This window comes from Pelodiscus sinensis, chromosome 17 (assembly GCF_052426305.1).
Source record: "Pelodiscus sinensis isolate ZL-2025 chromosome 17, ASM5242630v1, whole genome shotgun sequence".
Lineage (NCBI taxonomy): Eukaryota > Metazoa > Chordata > Testudines > Trionychidae > Pelodiscus > Pelodiscus sinensis.
This window is the reverse complement of record NC_143068.1, coordinates 5,800,860-5,825,381: the sequence shown is the minus strand read 5'-3', so window position 1 is coordinate 5,825,381 and position 24,522 is coordinate 5,800,860. Positions and strand designations below refer to the sequence as shown.

Sequence of the window (24,522 nt, the reverse complement as noted above, 5' to 3'; positions counted from 1 at the left end):
GAGGAGCGGAGCTCCCCCAGTTTGTTCTGAGAGTTTGTCCTTCAAGCGCTGTGGGAATGCACAGAGCCTCAATCTTGTGATCTGGCAGACAGGCAGAAAGCCAGTCCAGCAGCCAGAACCACAAGTAGCACTACACCTTTTAAACCTTTGGTCTAACATAAGCTACAGGTCAAGATCACTCAAGAGACCAAGAAAATATGGTTAGTTAAATGAGGAAAAGTGCTAAGGAACCAGTTTTGGGCCTGATGTTTCCATGAGAATGAGTGAAAAACAAGGGGAAAGTTTTCCCAAGTGCAGCAAGTGACAGCTCTGTAAAGCACCAGCGTGAACCAGGCTACAGTTCTGGGAGCTGCATTCCCAGCACTGTTAGCTACTCCCCTAGTGGAAGTGGTTTACCTAGAGTGCCGACAGATCTCTCTCCCAGTGCTCATGCTGTGGCCACGGTTTCAGCTTAAAATGCTGCCGCAGCTGGGCTTTAAACTTTTAAGTGTAGACAAAGCCACATGATTCCTCTGCGTCTTCCAGGGCCTTCCTCTGAGCATTTCCTCATGCACCCACCTTGCTCCTGCCCTTTTGTGAGGCCTCAGTGTTTATCCAGCTGCCACCTGACACCAGTCCGTCCTAAGCCCAAGTATGGCTGACGGAATGGGGCTGTCTAGCCCCAGACCTCCTTGTCCTTGAAGGCATACGGCTGCCCTGTCACACACTGCTATTGCCAACTCCACACTTAAAAAAAAAAAATCAAGAATGTAGCCACAAAAATAAAAGAACACCACCACCACACATGAGAGAGTCTTACTGTTTTTAAGCCAGTTTTTTCCATTTACCTCTGGATTCCGGAGCGTTTAGGATGCTCTTTGGTGACATTTTACTCCACAACTATGAGGGCTGGAAACCTCCATTGTTTTAAATGGAAGCTGAGATTCTCACAATCAATTGCCCCAGGAGCTGGGGCTTTCCAAAAAGCACCACACAGTGTGAGACTCGTGACAAAACTGCCAGGACTAGCAACACATGATTGATGAGACAAAGCAGGGGGTAGGAGCTGGCTCACTGTAACTTCCACTATTCTCCTGCCCTCCACAGAACAGGTCCACTTGCAAAAATACACAAGCAGTTGCAGATCCTGCAGCTTTGTGTATGAACTGGCAGCCTAAACCCCGAGACACCCTTTGGCACACACAGATGCCCAATGGTGGTGATTTCATAGCTGTGTGTAATCATGCGAGTGCACATGGATCTCTGGCTTCTCTCTGCCTTACCAAATCTGGTCCCGAGTTTTTAGAGTGGAATTGACTCTCTTCTCTGGATTGGGCAGCGGGATTTGATAATCTTGTGGCTCCCTCCAAACCCATCTGTCTCCCCATGTCGGGAAGGAAAGAGCTGAAATATGTTCAGTTTATTTCTTTCATCCTCATTATATTCACATCTCAGAGTGGGATGGGAAGATCATATTGTACTGGTTTGTTATCTGCACTGTGTATTATCATTTATCTACTGGGGGTCAGAGCACAGGATCCTGTTGGAGACAGGCAGCCAGAAAGGCAGCTACCTTCAGCAATGCCCCTACAGAAACAAATGCATGAATTTAAGAAAACAAACAAAAGCAGTAAATTCTGGGTATGAAACATTTCTTACCCTGATGACTCATCTAGCAGGACACCTCTGAATGGGACGTTGGCACCAAGGCTTTAACTCAGATTTGCAGTTGTGTAGGTTCAAACTTCTGTAGCGTTCGAGCTAAAAGACCCAGCCATGCTATCTGGAGCAGCAGCAGACTCAGTAACATCTCTGCAGATCAGCCACCAACAGGCACAGAGTACCAAGCAGGGCTAGCCTGGGTTACTTCCGCGTACTCATCAACTGCATTTCATGGGTTAAGCTTAGTCCAGTGAGTCACCACAGCCAACTACTTTGGGGATGGGGGAAAGGGGGTGCATCCTGGCATATTACCATCATCAGTTCTGCTTTTTATTTTTTAATTGATCTCACCTCTGCCAAGCTGGCCCGTGTTTGGGGGAAATTCTTAACATCCCAGTGCAGGCTGCATGACACAGATGTGGCTGCAGTTTGGCTCAGGTGTCTTCTATAACAAGCTCATCCACTTGTAAAAAGAGTCACTTTATGAACTGATCTAAGACAGCTGGTTGTAGGGGAGCTCACAAATACTGTAGTCCCAGCCTTTCCCAGCAGGGGTTGCTATATGGTGTAGGGCAGGAGCACTGGCTGTGGGTAAACCCACAGCTATTCCAGCAGGAGCCCACAGCACAGGTCACAGTCATTCTGCAGGTTATTTTGCAAAAAAGCACACATTCTATTGACTTTAATATGCAATTAAAATATTTACCTCCTCCCCAGGTAGACACATCCAAGAGGATGTGAAACACTGTCCACAAATATTCCAAAAAGTGTTCATGTTTCCTGGGGTCACTGCTAATTTTTCTATTAGCTGAAAAATAAACCCAAATTCTGCCCTAAAAGGCATTGCCCCTTTTCCTGCAGCCACTACCTGGAAGATAAAGGCTGGGCTGGATTTGAAAACCCCCAGGAAAGAGGAACATTACAAAGCTATAGGACTGGAGGAATTCTCTGACTACTCCAGACTCACTGCATCCCTGAGGAATTACCTCAGGGCTGAGTCTTGACTGGCAAGTTTTTCCGGAAAATCAGCTGCTTTTGTGGAAAAACTTGCCAGCTGTCTACACTGGCTGCTTGAATTTCCACAAGAACACTGACTTCCTACTGTAAGAAATCAGTGCTTCTTGTGGAAATACTATGCTGCTCCCATGCGGGCAAAAGCCCTCTTGCGCAAATCATTTGCGCAAGAGGGCCAGTGTAGACAGTACAGTACTGTTTTGCGCAAAAAAGCCCCGATAGCTAAAATGGAGATCGGGGCTTTTTTGCGCAAAAGCGCGTCTAGATTGGCACGGACGCTTTTCCGCAAAAAGTGCTTTTACGGAAAAATGTCCATGCCAATCTAGACGCTCTTTTCCGCAAATGCTTTTAACAGAAAACTTTTCCGTTAAAAGCATTTGCGGAAAATCATGCCAGTCTAGACGTAGCCCAGGTGTACAGGAGTCAGGAAAGCTCCTATCCTGGCCTCTCCCAGCAGCAGTCACTGAAGGAAACAGTGCAGGAAGGCAAAATTTATAGGTTCTCCAGTTCCAGCCTCTTCCTGCAGGAGTCACTATTTGGAACATGGCAGGAGCATCAATTGATTGTGCAAACTTCTGCTCCTATGGTCCCAAAATTCACAACAGAAGTCACCACAGCAAATGGGAGAGAAAAGCCCACAATTGCACAGACCCCTAAACTCCCCCAGCAGGGGTCACTGTGAAGAACAGTTTGGATACCTGGCAGATTTACATTCCCCATTGAACCACAGGAAGAAAAGGTGAGGAGCACTCCTGTAACAAACAACACACCCTGACAGATGCCTTTTTAATGTACTTATATTTCTCCATTACCCCTCCCCACATTTGCTGTTAATAGTTAGTGCAGGAAAATTGCCTTTGTAACACATACATGTCAATCATAACATGGTCCAAAGCAAGCTCTGTGTTCCATCTTTTGATTTGCTACTGGCTCCACGCCTGGCATTTTATACTAGTTGTGTGATGCAGAGTGAAGCACATCTCTGACTCTTGTTCTAATCTAGGCTCTCTCAAAAGGAAGGGCTCCCCATTTATTCACAGCCAGTGCCTAACCTACCAGTGTGTTCAGTAGTTTTTCACAAACATACAGCCTGCCAGGCACAGCATTTCCAAGGATGCTAGCACACTAGCCTTTCACCCCGCCCCTTTCCTGACAGCCAGCTGAGAATCAAAATGTGAGCAAGTGCAACAATCTTTTACACACTGAGCCTGTCCTTCCACATTAATGGCACTCAGATAAAATACGGGGGGGGGGGGGGGGAGAATGAACCAAAAATTGTATGAGTCCTCTTTAAGTATCCAAGAATAATTGCCCAGATCTGTTCTTTCCCACTCTTTAAAGAAATGGTGGTAACACCTCCCCACCCCCATAACCTTGGGACCTTTAAAGAAGGACCTATAGACACGGCTACTGCTGCTTTTCTAGTGCCTGAGGCAGCCACGGGCCACCTGATTTGCAGAGTTGTTCCTAGAGAATCTTCACTTCAAGAAGCTTCAACAAAAATAAATAAGGATGGGGGGAGGGGTCCTTCCTTCCCCCGTGGCTCAACCTGTCGCTCTCAGCCTTGCCTGCATTTGCCCCACGCCTAGGCGTTTTGGCAGGGCTAGCACCAGGGTTGCCCATCAACCCTACCTTCCGAAAAGCCTTTAATTTTTTTTAAACATCAAAATGGCGGAATTCCCTCTCTCTTTTAAAAAAAATTCTCTTGCACAAACAGAAATTCCTCTAATTGGGAGAGTGGGAATTGCACTAAGAAGAAAGTTTGCAAAAATGATCCAATATCTCCGCTCCTCGTAAGCCTTCCCCTGTCCTCTCTCCCTTCTGCCTCGCTGCCTTCCAAACTCTTTAACTCGTTCGCCTATTTGGGGAGATGGTGGAAGGGGGTTAAAAAAAGAAACCTTCCCTCAGTTTAAACATGGAATAGAAAAGCATCCTGGGGTTGCAAGCACTTGCATTGTCCCTGCCAGCCCCGCTTTACCTCCTGCTTTCCTCGGCTCTGCGATTGCTCTGCCCATTGCACAAGCACAAATAAAAATCTAGAGCATCTGGTTCCCAAAAGATACAATAAAATAACCCAAAATGCTGGTAAGAAAAGCTAGTTGCAAAGGCAGGCATGTGGGATTTTCAAAGCGATGCGGGTCGCATGCAAACCGGGCGCACAGGTGGGCAGAGCACGGAGAAGACCCTTTCCGAGGTGCATCTTGATGATTTAAAGAGGTTTATAAATTACTTTCTTATCTGATTCCTTACCTACAATAATCAGCCTGTGGTCACTGAATGCTGAGCCTGCGGGAACCTGGGCTGCCGCGCGCCTGCGCACACGGGGGGGCGGGGCCGCCTGCCCTGCAGAAATGCACTGGCTAAGAAATTGACAAGCAAAGCATATTTAATATACAGCGAGCGAGAGTGGGGTGGGCTGGGGGGAGACGTGTGTTATCCACGCTGCAATTCCCGTTTTATATAAATAGAGAATTAAACCCGCTATTAACCCCTCCGAGGCTGCTGTGCAGCCGGGTTTTCTCTGCCAGTGGGGGCGGCCCCTCCTCTGCACATCGGTATTTTGGTAGGTTTTCTGGTTGGGCTTTTTGAAGATCAGGGTTAAGTTTAGAATTAATTCATTAGTTAACTGGAATGATGAATGCATCCGCCCCAGCCCCCTTCTTTTTCTTTAAAGCACACGCTTCAGATAAAACGTCCCCTAGGCTCTGTCCTGTTTGCTCCCTGACAATGTGTTTTGTGTTGCTGTTGATGGCGATAGTTTGCAACAAGGAGAAGAGTCAAAATATGCTGCGCACAATGTGCGGATTTTCGTAGCCAGGGAGCCTGTGTAGGCTGCATTTAAAATAACCCCGCCCAAAACTATTATGGAAAAGCCGTTCTGGGTCAGTGGCCCTGCAAATCCGCAGATATTCGCACCCGCGGCTCCGTTTTGCGGATACAGCTGTGGATGCAGATGCAAATCTCGTATGCACAGGGCTGTAGAGACAGCGGTTTCAGAGGAAATTAACCGGTCCAGGCAATTGTCCAGTGAGCCGGCCCTTGTAGTGGAGTCCCAGTTTCGGGCAGGGGGAGGTTTAGGGACATATAGAGCCTAAAGCCAGATCCCCGACCATCTAGGCTGCTAGCCACCGCTACCTGAGCTATCTAGTTCTCTTTTGAACCCAGTCACAGGTTTGACCTTCACGGGCTGACGGGGATGGGAGAGCGCTCGCAACACTCCTCCATGGCTAAGGGAGTCACTGCTAATCGAGGCAACAAACCATCACGTGGAGCATTCCCTTATCTTCTCGAGACCCTGCGATTGGCGTGGCCAGCAATGGAGAGCCCTTTGGAAGCTGCCGAGAGCCAGGCGTAGGGGCTAATTAGCCGGGGGGGGGGGGGAGATCAATATTTTTCTGCATGTTAAGTGCAACTAACAACCAGCCGTTGGCTGGGTTTGTGTCTTGTATGGCTCTGGGCTGCTCTTAGCTACACGGGCAAAGCTCACTGAAGCGATTGACATAGCTAAGGGCAGAGGCCACGCGGGTTTGAGGGCAGGTGGAGGTAACTCCCAAATCCCTCCCAACCTTTCGAAAATAGCCAGTGTCCAGCCTGGGAAAGCAAAGGGGCAATGGCGGGAGTTCATGCTAGCAGGCAGCAAGGCTGGGGGGGTGTTCGGTTTCAATACTAAATAGTCGATGGGAGGATTCGGAGCCTAGGACCCGAGGGAAATTCTCCCTCGGAGCCAAAGGCGAAGTGCAGCCAATGGCACGTTGGCATCCAAGGCGGGGAGGTCACCTCTGAAGTTCTGTTGTTTTCTAAACAATGGGCCGCGTGCGACTGACCAATAGCCGCCTTGGGCAGCAGGGGAAGGAAGATGCCCCCAGTTGTCACCGCGCGTAAAGAGCTCCGATCCTTTGAACTTCGCCACACTGAGCGCAAGCAGCGCGCCCGCTTAACACCGCCCTGCCTGGAGGCGCCCCGAACAGATTCTCACGCAAGGACGCGTGCATGGGCCCTGGAGTTTGTGCTACGGCCGGCCTGGGTCGGGGCGGTGGAGAGTCTGAGACAAGCAACCTCTGGATTTCCAGCTGTGGCAGCAAACGGCCCTTGCTCGTGTCATTCTGCAGTCACGTCTGCTTCGCCTCACCCGCCCCTTCAGAGGCAAGGGTTGAGGGGCGTGTGTGAATCCCCATAGCATATCTAGGGCAGGAACATCAGGGGCGAGGCAGCAACGAAAGAAATGCAATCTGCAGCTGCGCCTGCCCGAATCCGGGCTGCGCTGGGAAGCAGATTGTAATCCGAATGAGGCTGACTCGGTTTACACTGCAAACGAGAAAGAGATTCTATAGTTAAAAGCTGATGGCTTTTGACTAACTAGACCCCGGTGCGGAGGTTAATCTCCATTGCCATGTTAGCAAATTCTCCAGATTTTTTCATATAATTTGGCAGATTTAAATTTATGCAGGCAGAATTTAACTCTTCCGGTTGCCATAACAACGCAATACATTTATTCTTCAACGCGGCCGTGTCAATTTTTAATCACATCACATTATTTTGGAATGTGATTGCATCGGTTTAGAACTTTGGTTGCTATAACAACTGAGCAGATAAAAATACATTCGGTATCCAGTTTACATTTGGGTTTGGACCTGGGATTTTTTCTCCTGGAACCGAGGGCAGGAGACTATTCAGAAAATTAAACTGAAATGGCGAGATAATCTCTCCACAAGAACGTAACACACACACACACGCTGATCACAAGTGATTACAGACTTTTGAAAGTCGCTTGAAAATTCCAGTATGAATGCTTGATTAACTGGTTGTCCTGTATTAATAGCATCCTTTTCATAAAAATTAAAAACACACTGTTCCTAGATAGGACTGGTTATTGAAAAAACTGTTTGTTTTATTCATTTAGAAATGTTTGATTTAAACTGAAGTGTGTGTGAGGGAGAACAGGAGCACTAGGAAAGTGTATTAAAATAAAATCATCCAGTCAAAAATCCTTGACTGCTGTACTCTGCTTGAGTAAGAGAAAATATCAGACTGGCCTCTCAGTTTGGTTATCTTGGGAACTTAGACACAAGCAGCAAGTCAGATTTTTGGTTTGGTTTTTAGAACTTGTGCATCATTAAATAATTGGAAGATGTTGTAGAATACTGGTCAAAAACTGCAAATAAAATGTTAGGGTGTATAGGGAATGAAACGGAAAATGGTACATATAAATCCATGGTGCTTCGTTACCTAGAATATAATCTGTTCCATCTTGGGCACCCAATCTAATATTAGATAGATGATATTAACATTGCTACCTCATGCTGCCACACCTTTTGTGCTGAAATTAGTAAAATAAAGAGTGAAAGTTTTCAAAATGTTTAATGTCAATTTCAACTAACACTGTAGCTGGTAAAATGCGAAGTGGGGGGCTTTTCACCACAATATTTTCTATTTTTCAGATTTTGCCATCAAAATTTTGAAATTTCAATTTTTTTCAGGTTTTATTACAAGAGAAGAATGAGCAGATGTGCACAATAACAGTCTTCAAATGTGTAAGAGGCGGTTAAAAAGAGCACAGTACTCAGTTATTCTCCATTCACTTATGCTAGGGCAAAAAACAATTTGCTTAATTTGCATCAAGAGAAATTTAGATCAGATATTAAGAGAAACATTCTAACTAAGGATAGTTAAGCACTGAAGTAGGACTAGCTCAAAAGCAGTGCATGTACATCTATGGGAGCTGGAAATTACTAAACATAACAGCAAAGCTCAGACCCAGTGACCTAGATATATTCATCCTCCTACAGACATCTTAGTGACAGGATCCCTCTGCTAAAAATTGTCACTGTCTTCATGCTTACCTAAAAGCCATTGGGGAACAGCATTGAGGGGTAAGGACTGTGACCCATTTTTGTACCAGAATGGAATGCAATTAACCAGTTTCCCCGTGTTTTTTGACAGCATGTTATTAAAACATTAAAACCCAGGTTTATGTGCTTTGCTTTTTCTTTTGCCTTGCATGCAGGAGCATGGAGAGATTCCCTCTTTCATGTACTTGCACAGGCTCCAGCGCCCGTCTGCTCTGCCTGCCTTGCTGCTGAAAAACGTGGCTGAAACTGGTGTGCTTGAAAGTCATTGTAGAGGACAAGGAACAAACACATCCTACTAGCTGCCAAGCCCTGATTCTCCTGCTTTGCTCACGCAGCTCTCTAGTGCTGGATGTTTGGTTGGTATCACCTACACCTGCTTAAGCACAGCTATATGAAGTAATCAGGGAATTCTGTATGCTTCACAGAATGAACGTGTCTCAGTGACTAGCAAATATTTATGCTTTAATCTCCCAAGACTTGAGTTCAGATGTGACTTAGGTGAAGAAGTGGGTAGCAAATTCCACTAGGCCACCAATTCAAATCGAGCCAGGTCACTAGTAACTGAAATTCATTCCTATGCGATGGTGACCCATGGTTTCAGTGCAGCTTCTCTTGGGCAGGTGTGTCTGCAGCACAGAAAGCAGCAGCACAGCTGGCACTCATTGGGCACTTATGTTGGCAGCTGAATAGGAAAGGGCCATGGGCATTAGGGATGTGAATGGGTAACTGGTTATGCTTACAGGGTGATGCTTTCCAGCAACTGATTAGCTGGGGACTGCTCCACCTCAGCCAGGCCCACCCACCAGGCCAGAGGCTGCCTATTTGAACTTCCAGGAGTGGGCGGGCTGAGCAGGGGGGGGGGGGGGGTATTATGGGATTGCTCCACCCTGGCTGGGTTGTCCCCCTCCCCTCACCTGTGGGAACTTGCTTAATCAGTTAAACATTATACTTAACCAGTTAACTGATTAAATGGGATTTTACATCCCTAATGGGCATTGTACTTCAGATGAGCTCATTGCAGGCCCAAGTGGAAGCAGAAAAGCCCAGATTGCTTCTGTGTTCTGTGTTGGGGAGGGATGGAGAGGACTCTGCTCTCTGGGACTGTCGAGATGCTGCCTGGGAGCAACTCTCCAGTAACTTCAACATTTTAAAATAAACATAGATCAATCCTGCAGGAGGTGGGTGGGACGAGTCCATTCATCTTATCACACTCTTGGGAGGGATTTAGGCCTTGATCTGCAAAGTGCTAAGCATGCTGGTCCTGATCCAGCACTTGGGTATTATGACCCTGGGCAGGAGAATGTCCTTGTTTGGTAGCATTAAAAAAAAACAGACTCCAGTGACTTAGGCAGAGCTGGAAGTCTGCCTGGGAAAGATCCCTGACGGGAGTAGCAGGGCACAACGTGCGTTCGCAGCCTGTCTGGGGGACCAGGCCTGGCAGAGACCAGCAATGAGGTACCTTGGCAAAGCAGTGGAGGGGAGGCTTCTGCTGTCTTCTTCCATGCTGGACCACTGAAGCCTGCAGCAACATTCCCACTTACTTCAAGGAGAGCAGAACCAAGCTCTTGGCTCTGGAAATCCTGTCACTCTTGCATCTCCAGGAGCTTAGAATCACCCGCTCTCCAACCCGCCCCAACATCTTCATTGTTCATAAAAAGAACAAGAGACCCAGGTCAAGGATTTTGATTAACTAATCAGAGCTGATCATCAGAGTTTGCTAATGCACTCGGGCTTTAAATAGACTTTCCGTTGCCTTTTTTTTCCTGGGGGGGGTGGTAGATTATGTGTAGCAATTGGCTGCTTGTGCTGCCAGCTTTCCTGTTCTGGAGAATTCACATATAGCTTCAGCTCAGGGGAAAAGAGTCGATTTAGTCACTTTGAGAGAAAGTGATTCATGGATAGAGACAGAACATTCCATGCTCACTGCTAGCAAGACATGCAAAAAAGCATGTTCCTTGAATGCAGCTTACTATGAGTGATCATGATTTCAGACACTTAAAAACAGGAAGTGCTGCAGCCCACTAAATACAAAACAGGATTCAGATGACCTGCAGTCTATTCCTTGCTCTGCCACTGGCCTGCTAGATTACCTCAGGAAAGTTACTTTACCTTAAGTGCTTTTTTCCCCTTCTTTGAAAGAGAATGATGCTGACTCCCTTGGCAAAATGCATTGAGATTTACTGATCAAAACCAGCCTGTAAGATTTGTAGGGACTCCTGCTTGTTTATATATATACATACGCCCAGAGTCAATCTCAATGCATTCTCCATGTTATTAACATGGATGTAAACCTGAATTCTAAAGCATGTGTTTTAATTTAATCTGATGATTCCGCCACCCCCTCCCAAAGCTGGAGTGGTATGGAGCTCTCTGAACCTTTTGAATGGCTAAGGTCACTGCTGTAAGGAATATTGTTTTTCACAGGAGAGGCATGCTAACATTAGGTAAGAAAATCCTGGTGAAGCCCAGGCTGTTATAATTTAAACACAAGGTAAACTCCAGATTCCCATACACGCCTGTCCTCCCCACACTAAGACATGGTAAGAGCACCCCCCATCTCTAGGTAGACTGTCCACCTGCTGTGTTCTGTACACAACCATTGAGCTATGAGACACTGCTGGTCAGGAACTTTCCTAAAGGCACAGAGCTCTGTGTGGGATAGCTTTCCAACTTCCCTTTGCTCTAGGGATCACAATATTTCCTTTGCAGAGCACTGAGATACATGGATTAAAAAAATTATGTAAGATTACTGCAAAATCTCTTTCCCTTTGGCCATCAAAAATGGTGGCATACAATGTCCAAGGTCTTTTATACATTTCACTTACAGTTTCAACTCGAAAGGCAGCAGTCTTTCATTACCAACCAACAGATCCAGGTCACATCTTTCATATTGCTTTCCTCTAAATCTCCTGCATGGTCAGTTGCTCTTTCCATACTCTTCAGCTACGTCTACACTGCAGGCACTTTTGTGCAAGAGCGTCCATGGCAGTGTGGACGCTTTCTTGCGCAAGAAAGCTCTGATGGCCATTTTAGCTATCGGGGTTTCTTGCGCAATAAACTCCTTTTCCCATTCACACTAGTCTTTTTGTGCAAGTGCTCTAGCGCAAAAAGTCTTATTTCTCGTGGGGACAGGAATCACTCTTGCGCAAGAAGCCCTCTCTCCTGATGATCTACTGTAAACTTTCTTGCGCAAGAACAGGCTTGTAATGTGGATGCTCAGCAAGTTTTTGTGCAAGAACAGCCATTCTTGCACAAGAAGCCTGCAGTGTAGACATAGCCTTCTAGTTTAGCCCAGAAAGGGAGCAGTGAGAGCTGAGCAGACAAAAACTAGCAGTAACTGTCATGAAATAACTGTAAATCCATAAGTCTTTACTCCTGGGGGAATTATGCCACCATACATTTGCAGAATTCAAGCCCTCCCCCATAGCCCCGATTTTTTTCTCTGCAGAATGTAGATTCTTTAGAGCAGGTGCTGCAGTTACCTTCCCCCTACTAGGGGCTGCTGTGGTAACAGAAAAAAGGGCAGTTGGCCTGGCAGAGGCCATGTTCCTCACAGAAGAGAAAGAAAAAAAAAGTTGCATGTGTTTGAATAGGGTCATAATCTGCCTTACTAAATTTGCCCACTCTCCTCCTGAAGACTTTCCTAGCACATCTTTTCATTTGCTCAGAAATTTCCAAAAACTATTTTTTGGGCTGAAATCCTCTGTGCAGGAGTCTTGTCCAAAAGCATATGTTCAAGAAATATTTAAGCCTATTTCACAGAGCCATTAGATATTTGCTATCACTGGCACTGCCAGAAGGATCCATGTAGGTGGGCCCTGACTTTGGGTAGGGGCAGGGGCTAAGCCCTGTGCCCCAGCTTGAGTGCTGGACACAGCAGGTAAGCCTCAGCACTGTTCCCCAGCTGCAGTAAAAGCTGGAGCACAAGGACAGCTGTGGCCCACAGCCCACTGAGGGCTACACCACTACTTCCAATTGCAAATAGTTTGTATTAGACACGCACCCATATGTAAAAAAATCACTCTCCATGAACAGATAATGAGACAGTCCCAAAACAGAAGACACCCAGAATTGAATAAAGGCTGCTTTTCAAAACTGACTAAATTATGGAGTATGTCCACAGACATCTTGACACTTGCATTATGGATGGGGTGTGGATATGCAATGGATGAACCTCACACCACCTGTTGGGTAATAAATAATGTTCTGATTGCAATGAGCTATTACATACATCTATACAGCTTGTGCCACTTTTGTTTGTAAAAAAAAAGTTAGTGGAGTGAGAACAAGTTTGGATGTAGACAGTCTTATTTTAGTTTTAGGAAGATTTTTTGCTTATTTACAGGATTAAGCTAAATCCAAATACGCCATGCAACTGACAATGTGCATGAACAAACTTGCATCCTTTCAACCTAATTTATTTAAGCCTACACTTTTAGGGAAAACAATGCACGTGTGTGTAGACAAGACTGGAAGAGATAAGATCTGCAAATTCTGATTTGATTGTTTTTATTCATCTCCCTCTTCAAACAAAAATGAAAGAATGTGATTGCAACAGTAATAGGTACAATTGAAAAAAAAAATCACAAGCCAGCACTCAAAGCACTACACATAGGAATACTTACATTCATCTTCCCTGAAATGTGCAGTTTAATGTATTTCAGGTAGTATTAAATACACACCATGAACCAGAAAGGAAATGCAACACTGTTAAATTGGCTTTGCTGTGGGAGTCTTACCTTCTGTGTTGTACAATGTATTGTAATTTCAACTGCACCCATGGCATTTTAGTACCATAGCATTTATTAATCCCATTACTCTTCCCTCAAGGACATGCTGAATGTAAAGACTTCTGACTTTGAGTGCTTCTAGACCACTGAGCCAAATTCCCACTTTTTCAGCTTTAGCTCTTTGATTTACAAGCATACAATGATTTCATGAATGTTGGCAATGCCAATCCAGTAACAATTGGACTTTGGAGAAGCAGAAGCTGGAAACAGTCCAACAAGAAGTTTGTGTATGAAATATTAATTGAAGTAGGTACCTCACCCTTCCATCCCAGTCCACTGTCCTATTCAAGGACACTTGCCAAGACTAACAGCTGTCTTCCACTCAGAAATGAAGTTATCATATGCAGTGTGTAGATTTATTTTTTAATAAACATTTTTTATATTCTTGTCCACTAGATGTTCAAGCTATTTCCTGTTCCAGTTGTAATACCACAGCTTCATGCTCTCTGCAACATTTTGGTGTGTGCAAAAGAATAAGCTAGTTTCATTTCCAGATGTTTTAAAAGCAGTTCCCAACAAGAGAGTTGTATAACAGAAACACCACTTTAGGTTTGCTCTGACCCAGCCACCTAGTTGCTGTTCAGCCTGCAGGTGCATAGTAGTCTATTCAACATATGCTTCGAGAGAAGTGTGTTGATGTCTGTTCACCAGCGTGCACCTAGGGCAGGATATCATTATGCAGGCTAGCACAGATTTAAGCTCTTCCATGGCCTTAATTTGACATACAGTACCCATCCATAAAGATGTAAATCATTCCAAAACACATTAGGGTAATACTTGGATAAGAGAGGCCCTCCTGCAATAGGCACTACACACTCAAGAAACCCAGCCATGAAGAGCATACAAAGCACTTATATTTTTCTGATAGAGATGTAGCTGTGTTAGTCTGGGGGAGCTGAAGCAAAATGCAGGACACTGTAGCACTTTAAAGACTAACAAGATGGTTTATTAGATGATGAGCTTTCGTGGGCCAGACCCACTTCCTCAGATCAAATAGTGGAAGAAAATAGTCACAACCATATATACCAAAGGATACAATTAAAAAAAATGAACAAATATGAAAAGGACAAATCACATTGCAGAACAGGAGGGAGATGCAGGAGGAGGGGGGAAAGAAGGAAGATAAGTGTCTGTGAAATGATGATATTAGAGGTAGGGAGAGTGGGATGTTTGTGAGTTAATGGTATTAGAGGTGATAATTGGGGAAACTATCTTGATAATGGGTGAGATAGTTCAAATGTTTGTTGAGTCCTTTTTGGAAAGTGTCGAATTTTAACATGAATGACAGTTCAGAGGATTCCCTTTCAAGTGCAGATGTAAAAGGTCTTTGTAGCAGAATGCAGGTGGTTAAGTCATTGAGAGAGTGTCCTTTCTGGTTAAAATGGCAAGAAACTGTTTTCTCTTTGTGATCTTGTCTGATATCTGTTTTGTGGGCATTAATCCTTTGGCGAAGTGTCTGAGATGTTTGTCCAATGTACATAGCAGACAGACACTTTCGGCACATGATAGCATAGATTATATTTCTGGATGCGCAGGAATATGTGTTCTTGATCTTATAACTCACTGTTCGTCTGCTATGTACATTGGACAAACATCTCAGACACTTCACCATCTCAGACTCCAGCTATCTTACCCATTACAAAGATAGCTTCCCCAATTATCACCTCTAATACCATTAACTCACAAACATCCCACTCTCCCTACCTCTAATATCAATTCACAGACACTTACCTTCCTTCCTCCTCCCCCCCCCCCCCCCCCCCCCCGCATTTCCCTCCTGTTCTGCAATGTGATTTGTCCTTTTCATATTTGTTCATTTTTTTTAATTGTATCCTTTGGTATATATGGTTGTGACTACTTTCTTCCACTATTTGATCTGAGGAAGTGGGTCTGGCCCACGAAAGCTCATCATCTAATAAACCATCTTGTTAGTCTTTAAAGTGCTACATTGTCCTGCATTTTATATTTTTCTGACACTCAAAACTACAACAAGTCTATAATGAGCAGCTGGGAATCAGGACTAGCTCTTTGTAACAGATTGACTTCTGCCTCTTGCAAGTTCTCCCTTGCTCTTCCAACATCGTTCCCCTCCCCCCACTGGACAACCCCTCTGTTCTTGATTGGGCATGAGCTTGCTTTGCAGTCATACTTTGGGGTGACCCCTGCCTCCTGCAAGTACCCTCTCTCCTCCAGCCAGTGTTCTTTTGGCAGGCCTTCAACAGCTCAGCCCTTATATAGGGTCTTTCTGGACCCTAATAGCCACTACAGGCAGCCTGGATAACTTCTTGCTTTTATTCCGAGGAAAGATAAGGCCATGCAGCTTCTAGCTCAGACCTAATCTACCTTGCCACAGTCCCACTGAGGTTTGTGCTTTATTAGTACTGGTTAGAGACTACTCCAGGACAAGTTTCACTTGTTGGGTGGTGCCACGGGGCAAGGGAAGAAATCTCAGAGATGCAAGGTTGATTTAATATTTCCCCCTCCATGCATTTGGACTTCACCCTTCCATAAGTATTACAGCGCTTGGCAAATAGGGTTTACTTAAAGCCATCATTCTTTAGAATGCATGAATTCATATTTATCTTCTATGGCAAAAAGATTAAATTTTTCCAGAACTCAAGTAAAATCTGGTACGCTGATTCTAAACCAGATTGTACCTCGCTAAACTAGGACTCTCTGGTCCTGCAGGATCATAGGCATTTCTGGACCAGAGCACCCAGGGAGGTCTGATTGTGCAGCCGGGAGCACGGCTAGGAACCCTGGGGAGCTGGCGAGAGCAGGGCCAGCAGGAACCCCACCTGCAAAAGCCCTAGTGGGCAGGTGGCATTAGAAACAAAGTCCTGCCAGGACCCAACAATTGGGAGGGGCAGTGGGCTGCGTGGTCAGTAGCAGGGGACCTCCTAGGGTCTAGCAAATTCACTCTTTTGGGACTGCTCAGGTCCTGAGGATGCCAGACTAGGGAGGTCCAACTTGTATTACAAGTGTATCTTAATGAACTGTGCTTGCAATAAGGTCACTCAAAAAGGGAGCATATATTTCTATTTGCCCATGTCTGCAGCTTATTAAATCCAGATATACATGAGATCACATTTTTGGGCAAATATTAGAGGAATATCTACCCTAATAAGTGAAGGAAAGCTTGCTCTAAAACACTTGCTCTAGAATTACAGTATGACAACAGTTCACATTTAGCTAGGAGATGACTTTCAGGGGGAATGAGAAATTTCCATTAAGGTAAAACAGAGAAAGGAGACCAGAATAACTTTATGCAGTAACATGAGGCCATGTATTAAGGCCTTCGATATACTCCACCACAATATGCTAAGAACTCAATTCTAAGGCAAGGACACCAGATTCTGCAGTTCAGAATCAAAGTTCCATAGCAGCTTCAAGGGATATTGTATTCACACATCACCTTAGATTATTCTTTTATATCTTTAACTTCAGTTTTCACACTGTGAGATATGTTCACACTGAGGATGCATAAGCTGAGCTGAAGTTAGCGGGAATTAACAGTAGTGACAGATAGCAGAATAAGGAGCAATGGTCTCAAGTTACAGTAGAGGTCTAGGTTGGATATTAGGAAAAACTATTTCCCTAGGAGGGCGGTGAAGTATTGGAATGAGTTACCTAGGGAGGGAGTGGAATCTCCATCCCTAGAGGTTTTTAAGTCTCCGCATGACTAAGTCCTGGCTGGGTTGTTTTAGTTGTTATTGATCCTGCCTTGGGCAGGGGGCTGGACTTGACCTCGACCTCCTGAGGCCTCTTCCAGCTCTGACTCTATGATGTTAAAATGCAATTGACTAAACAGAATTTTCATCAACTAGTCACTTCTGCATTCCTCCTTTGAAACGTATAATAGCCCCCATGGCGGGGTGAGGGTGGGGAAGGCACTCAGCCAGATTGAGTCACTTTGTACATTTTGAAGGCGGAATGTGGAACTCTGCGTACAGCTCTGAGCCAGCGGGAAGTCCTGCTGACTCCAGGCTGCATGTGGGTGCCTGCTTTGAAATGCACAAGAGTGCCCAGCAGAAGCTCTTGTGCATTTTGAAGCCATGGAGCCCGGGGTCAGCAGGGACTCCGAGTCCGCCACTGACCCTGGGCTCCATGCTATGCTGCTAAGAGCCCCACTTGACCCCGGGCTCCACCACAACTACCCCTCTGAAATGCCACTTTGAAGTACTACCCCTTCCCCCCCACCTTCGCTGCACCTCTCAGAGGTGGGGATGGAGGGGGGAATCGACTAGTGGAAAGGCTGATAGTCAACTAGTCTATCTGATAAGCATTTGCTTTTTAACATCCCTAGTGGGAACCAAGGTTTGGCAGCTAGATGCCTGGAGGTGGTGTGGGAAAATATCTGGGACAAGCACACTCAATGGGATGTTTCTGCCAAAATATCAAGCTGTGAAATTGTTCAAGTTTGTGTTATCTTCAGGGTCTACCATGAAGACGTGTCAGGCTTTCAGCAGACTAAGGACTTATCTACACTAAATCTGAACAATTAGTTGATCGTACGAGAGGCTCTACAGTATCTAGTTCAATGGTAGAATAGTGATATATGCAGCCATGTTAGTCTGGTCTAGCTGAAACAAAAGAAACTATGTAGCACTTTAAAAACTAACATGGTAGTTTATTAGGCGATGAGCTTCCGTGGGCCAGATCCACTTCCTCAGATCAATATGTGGAAGAAAATCAGTACAACCATATATACCAAAGTGATACAATAAAAAAAAATGAAATTGACATCAAATTTTAGAACAGAGTGGGAGTGGGGGGGAAGGTTAGTGTCTGAGGTAATGACATTGGGGTGATATTTGGGGAAGCTATCTTTGATATCAAAAGATAGCTTCCCCAATTATCACCCCAATGTCATTACCTCACAGACATTAGCTTTCCCCCCTCAACCCCACTCTGTTCTAAAATTTGATTTGTCAATTTCACAGGCATTTATTTTTTTGATTGTATCACTTTGGTATATATGGTTGTGCCGATTTTCTTCCATATATTGATCTGAGGAAGTGGGTCTGGCCCACGAAAGCTCATCACCTAATAACCATCTTGTTAGTCTAAAGTGCTACATAGTTCTGTTTTTAGTTCAATGGTAGGAATGCTCAACATTTTTAAGACTGTCTAATAAAGATGCCCCCAACTCTTCAATATTCTCTTTACAACTAAAAGGGAGAAACATTACTACAAGTTGAGATCACGGAACAACTCAGGAGGGAGTCAATGCACCAGCAAATTCTCTGTGCCCCAGAGTAACCTTGGTACACTGGTTTCTGCAATGCTTGAAATTTCAAAATGGGACTTTCTAATGTTAACTCGATAGAAGTGGGGCCATGATTACAAAAAAGGGATTCTACTAAGTCAATCAGTTCTTTGATCCTGCTGTCAAACTGCAAAGACCAGAAACCTCTTAAAAGCACATACCTTAACCAAAAAGGTCTACAAAGTTTTCAGGGCATCTTTCACTTTAAGCAAGAAAGAATGCTAGCAAACATTTCAAAGCCACTGACTGAAATTTAGCCCAACCACCTCTCCATTGCAACCCTGTGAGCGAGGAAGCTGACACCCTCACTCCTCACCCCTGAAAATTGTCATGTGTTAGCTATACTAGAAGAATTTGCATCAACACATGCTGGTGTCTTTTTGTAGAACAAATACTATTTCAAGATCCATCAAATGAAAGGATTTATTTTAAGACACTTTCAACAAGGCTGAAATCCACCTTGTTTGCAGGTATTTATGCCTACAAAATAAATACCAGTGACAAATACATAGGTCCAAGATAGCTTCCCTTATTGTGGATGTTTCTGAATGCTTATTCCTGCCCACAATTAAAAGTCTCAAACAAGACATTTAGAAACCAAATGTCACAGTGTAAGATTAATACAATGTATAAAACTATAGTATGTCCTGCCACCTCATTTAATTTTATCAAATGACCTGATGTGTTCTCCACATAGCAAGAATCTACCTCAGAAGCCACAGAGAAGGATTCAGCAATTTAGTCAGAAAAGAAGCCACAGTGTAATAAAAGCACAAGAATGAGTCACTGATTTAATTTTATACAAGTAAAACTACACATTGTATAAAGATTACAAGGCAGTTCTAATGTTTGCTATTTCAGGTTACAAAAGTCAATTTAGCTATAAGGGGGCTTTTGGGATGGATTCTACTCCACAATTTAAGTGAATTGGCAAATCTGGTTTAGTAAAGCCTTCTGTTAAGACTAGAACTCTAGCTCCAATACATTACAATCCCATAGAGGTTCAGATTCATACCCAAGGGGATTGTGGTTCTCATATTTTGAAGCAACGTCGATATTAAATGAATCATAGGGGAAGGAAGCTTTACTCAGTTTTACATACCCAAAAGGTAAATGTTTAGAGGCCCGCCATTGAGACAAGACACTAATGATAAGGACCACATCCAGAAAGACACCACTGTGAGAATTAGTGTGTCACCTGGAATCCAAGCAAACTAAAAAGTCATGTTACTTCCATTGTTTGAACTTATTTACGAGTTTAGGCAATACTACATCATGTCAGTCCGCAGAATAGTACCTTTATTAGTTTAATACAATTATGGGAAAGCAGGAAAGAAAATTTTTGCCAAGCTAAGTTAAGATACAGCACAACTGAAGTGCTCCAAACTGAGTTTATTGCTGGTCTGAAATTTGCCTAGTTTTATGTTTACCATACGTTCAGTTAACATTCTGCTTCTACAAATTAAGACCACCACATCATCTCTAATGACCTGTTTAAACAAGGTGCTCATGCCTCTGGTAGCAAGCCATAACCAATTAAACTGATGTTCATAATTTTAAAAAACAGTGAAAAAAAATTAGGAAAAATAACACTCAAAATGCCTGAACTGAAGCCTCATACACATGTATTTTTAATATAAAAACCACCTTCCACCCAATAGCAGGTAAGTTATTCCTGCTGAAATGCTATAAAATTAAAAGGTTAGCTTAATTTCTAGAAAAAGGGAGGGGGGGGGTCTCCTGCTTTTACATTTCTGTACAACCTCATCTTTTCATCAAATTTAGATATGCCTCATTACTTGGTTCTCAGGCCATTCCCTTCTCCAAGAGAAGAAACCAACTTCTTAAGTACTAACATAAAAGATTAATGGCCTGGCAAGTAGGAAAATGTTCCATAATAGTGTGCAAAGTAAGAGGAGAGTTCTAGTCTTAATCTCTTGAACTAGATCTTGATCGTGAGCGAGATTTTGAGCGAGATCTGGAGCGGGACCTTGATGCAGCTCTTTTGGGTGGTGACTCAGAGCGAGCCTTGGCAGGTGGTTGCTGCTGTGGTGATTTCGAATGAGATCTACTTCTTGATCTGGATTTAGACTTAGCCTCTCCTTTACCATTCTCTTTGGGAGAGCGTGACACAGATCTAGACCTGCTTCGAGATTTCTCAGATTTCTCCTTGGATCTGCTGCGGGAGCCTCGATCAGACTTGGGTTTGGATTTGCTCTTTGATCTAGACTTCCTGCTTTTAGATCTGGAACGTGAACGATCTTTGCTTCTTGACCTGGATTTAGATCTTTAAAAGAACACAATTTTTATTCACCGCTGACCAAAATGTACACATGCCAGTTCCTATGTATAAATAAATATAGTTACAAACTAATGAATTAACAGAAAGCATCATTCAACACAAACTACTCACCGCGAGCGGCTTTTTGAGGCACTACGGGATCTGCTGCGGCTACTCCTACGACTTCTGCTGCGTGATCTTCTCCGAGATCGTGACCTGGTGACATTTCAAAAAGGTACCTGTAACTGACTACACCAAATTCAGAGGGTGTTTTTTTTTTTTTAAGCCTGGTATGTCCTGCTCCCCCCTTACTTTAGCATAGCCAAAGTGTCTTATCATGAATTTTTAGCAACAGGAGTGGCCATACCAGAGCAGATCATTGGTCCATCTAGGTCCAGAATACCATCTGTCAGTAGCCTATACTTGATGTTTCAGAGGAAGGTGAAACGTCCTCCCCACAATGCACCTGGTCAACTATGCAATGTTACATCATGGAAAAACATTCCTTCCAGACCCCTGGGAGTCATCTTATCCCTGAAGTATCAACAAATTATAAAGGTAATGATTACTCTTAACATTAAGAGTACATATAATAGGCCCTCTCATCAGAGCACAGAGTCTTTGCTATAAAGTTACCTTGACCTGCTGCCAGAATAAGATCGTCTATGGCTTGTCCGTGGCTTGTCTTCAACCAGTCTGATTTTCCTGCCATTTATCTCCGTGCCATCCAATTTGTCCAGAGCACGCTTCATGTCAGAGTAAGAGCGGAATTCAATTACCCCTTCATTTGTGCGTTCTTTGTGAGCATCCGCATAAGTTACCTCACCAGCTTGCCTCATAAAATCCTTAGAAAGTAGATGAAGAGTTACATAACCATTTCCACATTTATTCAGTGCAAGTAGGTCACTAAGTCAAAGCTGAGCAGATGCAAAAAACATCAACAATGTAAATTAGCATGCCTGAATACATTTCAAAATATTTCTGCTAAATAATGAAAAAACATCCACATTAAAGTAAAATCTTATTGCTTTCTGCTAGTCACAAGTGACTATTAAGAGATTTCACGTTAATACATACTTTCAAATCCTGCCAACTACAACGACTGGAAAGGTTTTCAACAATCAGTCTGTATTCTGTACGAACAGGCGGTCCATATTTATCTCTTCCTGACTGTCTCCGACTGCTATATCCACTGCCTCCACCACTCCCACCTTTATTGTACAAAGAAACAAAATTAGATTGTCTCAATGTGACAGCAGCTAAATATTCTGAAAAAATTAGTTACACATTATATTTACAGGAGTAGGAATTCATTATCTTTCTAAACCTCAAACAAAGTTGCAATTTTGCCGTGATCTATATTAATGGCAAATCAAATAGACTAAAATCCTACCAGTCTGTGCTCCTAAGATCAGTTAGAGAGTGACTGCTCCTTTATTAGATTTACCTTGCTAAGTTTTATTTTACAGAACATTGTAAAATATAAAACTTAACTGATTACATGCAATTCTACATTTTACAAAAACGTTTACTAGTTATGCTAAGTACTTACATCACAGTATGAGGTTTTTGGTGGTTGGCCACAAAACACGCAAGGTAACAGTCACCTAGTTCAGTTTAACCAGTTTTGTCTAACCCTTGGAATCCTCACCATCACCCTGCGTCTAATGGCAAAAGGCTGCTGTCGTCATGGCTTCCGGTAAGGTCAGCCAAAGGGTCATAGGGCAAGGGTCACACAATGTATGGAAAAGCCATGGCCAATCAGGAAAGGCAGTCATCTTAGCCTCAGTGGACACAGCCTCAGCCCCACTGGTCACTTTTAAATTGAAACATCAAGGACTCGTTAAAAAGTATGAATTGAACATGCAACAATTTTAAACATACATTTGAATTTTTAAAAACTTGTAAAAGACAGACTCCCACCCACCCAGTAACAAGCATCTAGAGCAGTGATACTCAGACTGATGTAGCTGTTAATGCAACTCTTTCAAGTTTTTGCAACACATGATAAAACACTAATTATTATTCAATCTGGATACTTCTATGTTAACAACCAATTGTAGTTAATAAAAATAATACTTGGTAAATCACTTGGCAGTGAAAATACTATATACATACACAAAAACTAAATATTTCCCATCACACTGTTTATTGTGAATAGCACTACAGTAAATGTAAACAATGAATTCTCACTAGTGTGGATCTTTTGGGCAATGTTTATCACTAATTTGACTCCTGAACCATTGAGGTCTGAGTATCATTGATCCAAAGCTTACTACTACTTCCCATATTTTCTACAATCTGTCTTAAGTAACCGCCCCCTCCCCCAAGTTCTGTATATTCAATTGAAAGGCTCACATTGCATTTTGCAGGTGAGCACTTCTACTACACTAAGATATGCAGCTTACTTAATCTTCCAAATATTTAAGTTACTATAAACAACCTCTACTAGTAATCCCTGTTCTTAATTAGAGCAACACTACACTAAAATCGCCCCTCTAGTCTGCTTCCTATGCAATTACAGGTACCATTGAGTGAGTGCAGGGCTGTTATAGAGTACTTGAAGCGCAAGGCGTGTGCAAGCCAAGAGGTTTGCAAAGCAAAGCGTGGCAGGTCCCCCTGCAGCCAGCGTTGCACCCGAGTACCCCCAACAGCCACACACACCAATGCCCGAGGAGACCGGCAATGCCATCCCTCCCGCACCCCGGGGACGGGTCCCACGCACCCAGCCGCCCTCTACAGAAAGGATATGCGGCTACCGCAGCAGTGACCGGTCGAGCACCCCCCGCCGCCCCCGCCCGCCCCCGGTGCGGGGCAAGGAGCTGTACTCACTGCGGCTGCTGTAGCTGTACCCGTCCCTGTCCCGGCGGGGGCCGCGGGCGTGCTCCACGATCACCCGCTCCCCGCACAAGTCCTTGCCGTTCAGCTCGTACACGGCATCGTCGGCGTCGCGGGAGTCCTCGAACTCCACGAAGCCGTAGCTGCGGGGCCCACAGAGCGGCCGTCAGGCGCGGGAAGGGGCGGCCGGACAATGGAGCCAGCCCCGCCGCAGCGCCCCGCTCCCCGCCCCCACCGGCGCCATTTTGAACGCGGCGCCACGCGGCAGCCGCGGGCCCCACCACGGAGCTCCGACCCCTCCCCCCTCCTCCTTTTCCCGCCACCGGCCGCCCCGCCCCGCCCCGCCACCGGGCGCCCCCGCCTCACCCGTTCTTGAGATCGACCTCGAGCAGGCGGCCGTAGCCGCTGAAGAAGCGCTGGATGTCCTTCTCCCGCACGTGGTAGCTCAGGCGCCCGATGTACACGCGCGGCATCTCGGCGGGCTGAGGGGGAGGCAGGGCGAGAAGAGCGCGGCGCTGCGGGGCCCACACGATCCCTGAAGCACGGCCTGCTCCACAGCACAATGGCGTCCGGCGCCCGCGCACGCTTTTATACCGGGGGCGGGGCGTAGGCCTCTACGTCACCACGGCAAACGTACTGTGCGCCGAAGCACATCCAGTGAAGGGGGAGAAAGCGCAATGTGCGCATGCGCGTAGGTCGACACATTTTCCATGGCTCCCGGAGCGAGGCTTGGTGCGCATCGTTTCTCCGCGCAGACGAAGCGCGGCTCCTGTACGCATGCGCGGCGCTGCCCCTCAACCTAGTTTGAGGTGGAGCGGGGTGCACTGGTGGTGCTTTCAC

General features: G+C 44.9%; 2 protein-coding genes across 3 annotated transcripts in view; both read right to left on the bottom strand.

Moving 5' to 3' along the window:
• L3MBTL1 (L3MBTL histone methyl-lysine binding protein 1) overlaps positions 1–15,026 on the bottom strand; it is an 82,694-nt gene extending 67,668 nt beyond the window's left edge. For both annotated transcript variants that reach the window (XM_089769641.1, XM_075901377.2), the window contains exon 1: positions 4,906–15,026. The gene's annotated coding sequence lies outside the window, so the exon portion shown is untranslated. The remainder of the gene's footprint in view (positions 1–4,905) is intronic.
• Positions 15,027–19,328: 4,302 nt separating this feature from the next.
• Positions 19,329–24,274, bottom strand: SRSF6 (serine and arginine rich splicing factor 6). Its single transcript, XM_075901378.2, has 6 exons — positions 24,049–24,274; positions 23,677–23,825; positions 21,922–22,055; positions 21,481–21,689; positions 20,977–21,060; positions 19,329–20,850 (listed from the first exon to the last, which is right to left on the bottom strand). Exons 1-6 carry the CDS (start codon positions 24,153–24,155, stop codon positions 20,493–20,495), a joined length of 1,041 nt encoding a protein of 346 aa, XP_075757493.1. The 5' UTR covers positions 24,156–24,274; the 3' UTR covers positions 19,329–20,492.
• Positions 24,275–24,522: the final 248 nt, after the last annotated feature.

Coding starts and splice junctions, on each gene's coding strand:
- SRSF6 (XM_075901378.2), bottom strand. CDS start 24,155: ATGCCGCGCGTGTACATCGGGCGCCTGAGCTACCACGTGCGGGAGAAG. Junction 22,056..23,676: donor GTACAGCTACAGCAGCCGCA/GTGAGTACAGCT, acceptor TGTACAATAAAG/GTGGGAGTGGTGGAGGCAGT. Junction 20,851..20,976: donor GCCTCAAAAAGCCGCTCGCG/GTGAGTAGTTTG, acceptor GTTCTTTTAAAG/ATCTAAATCCAGGTCAAGAA.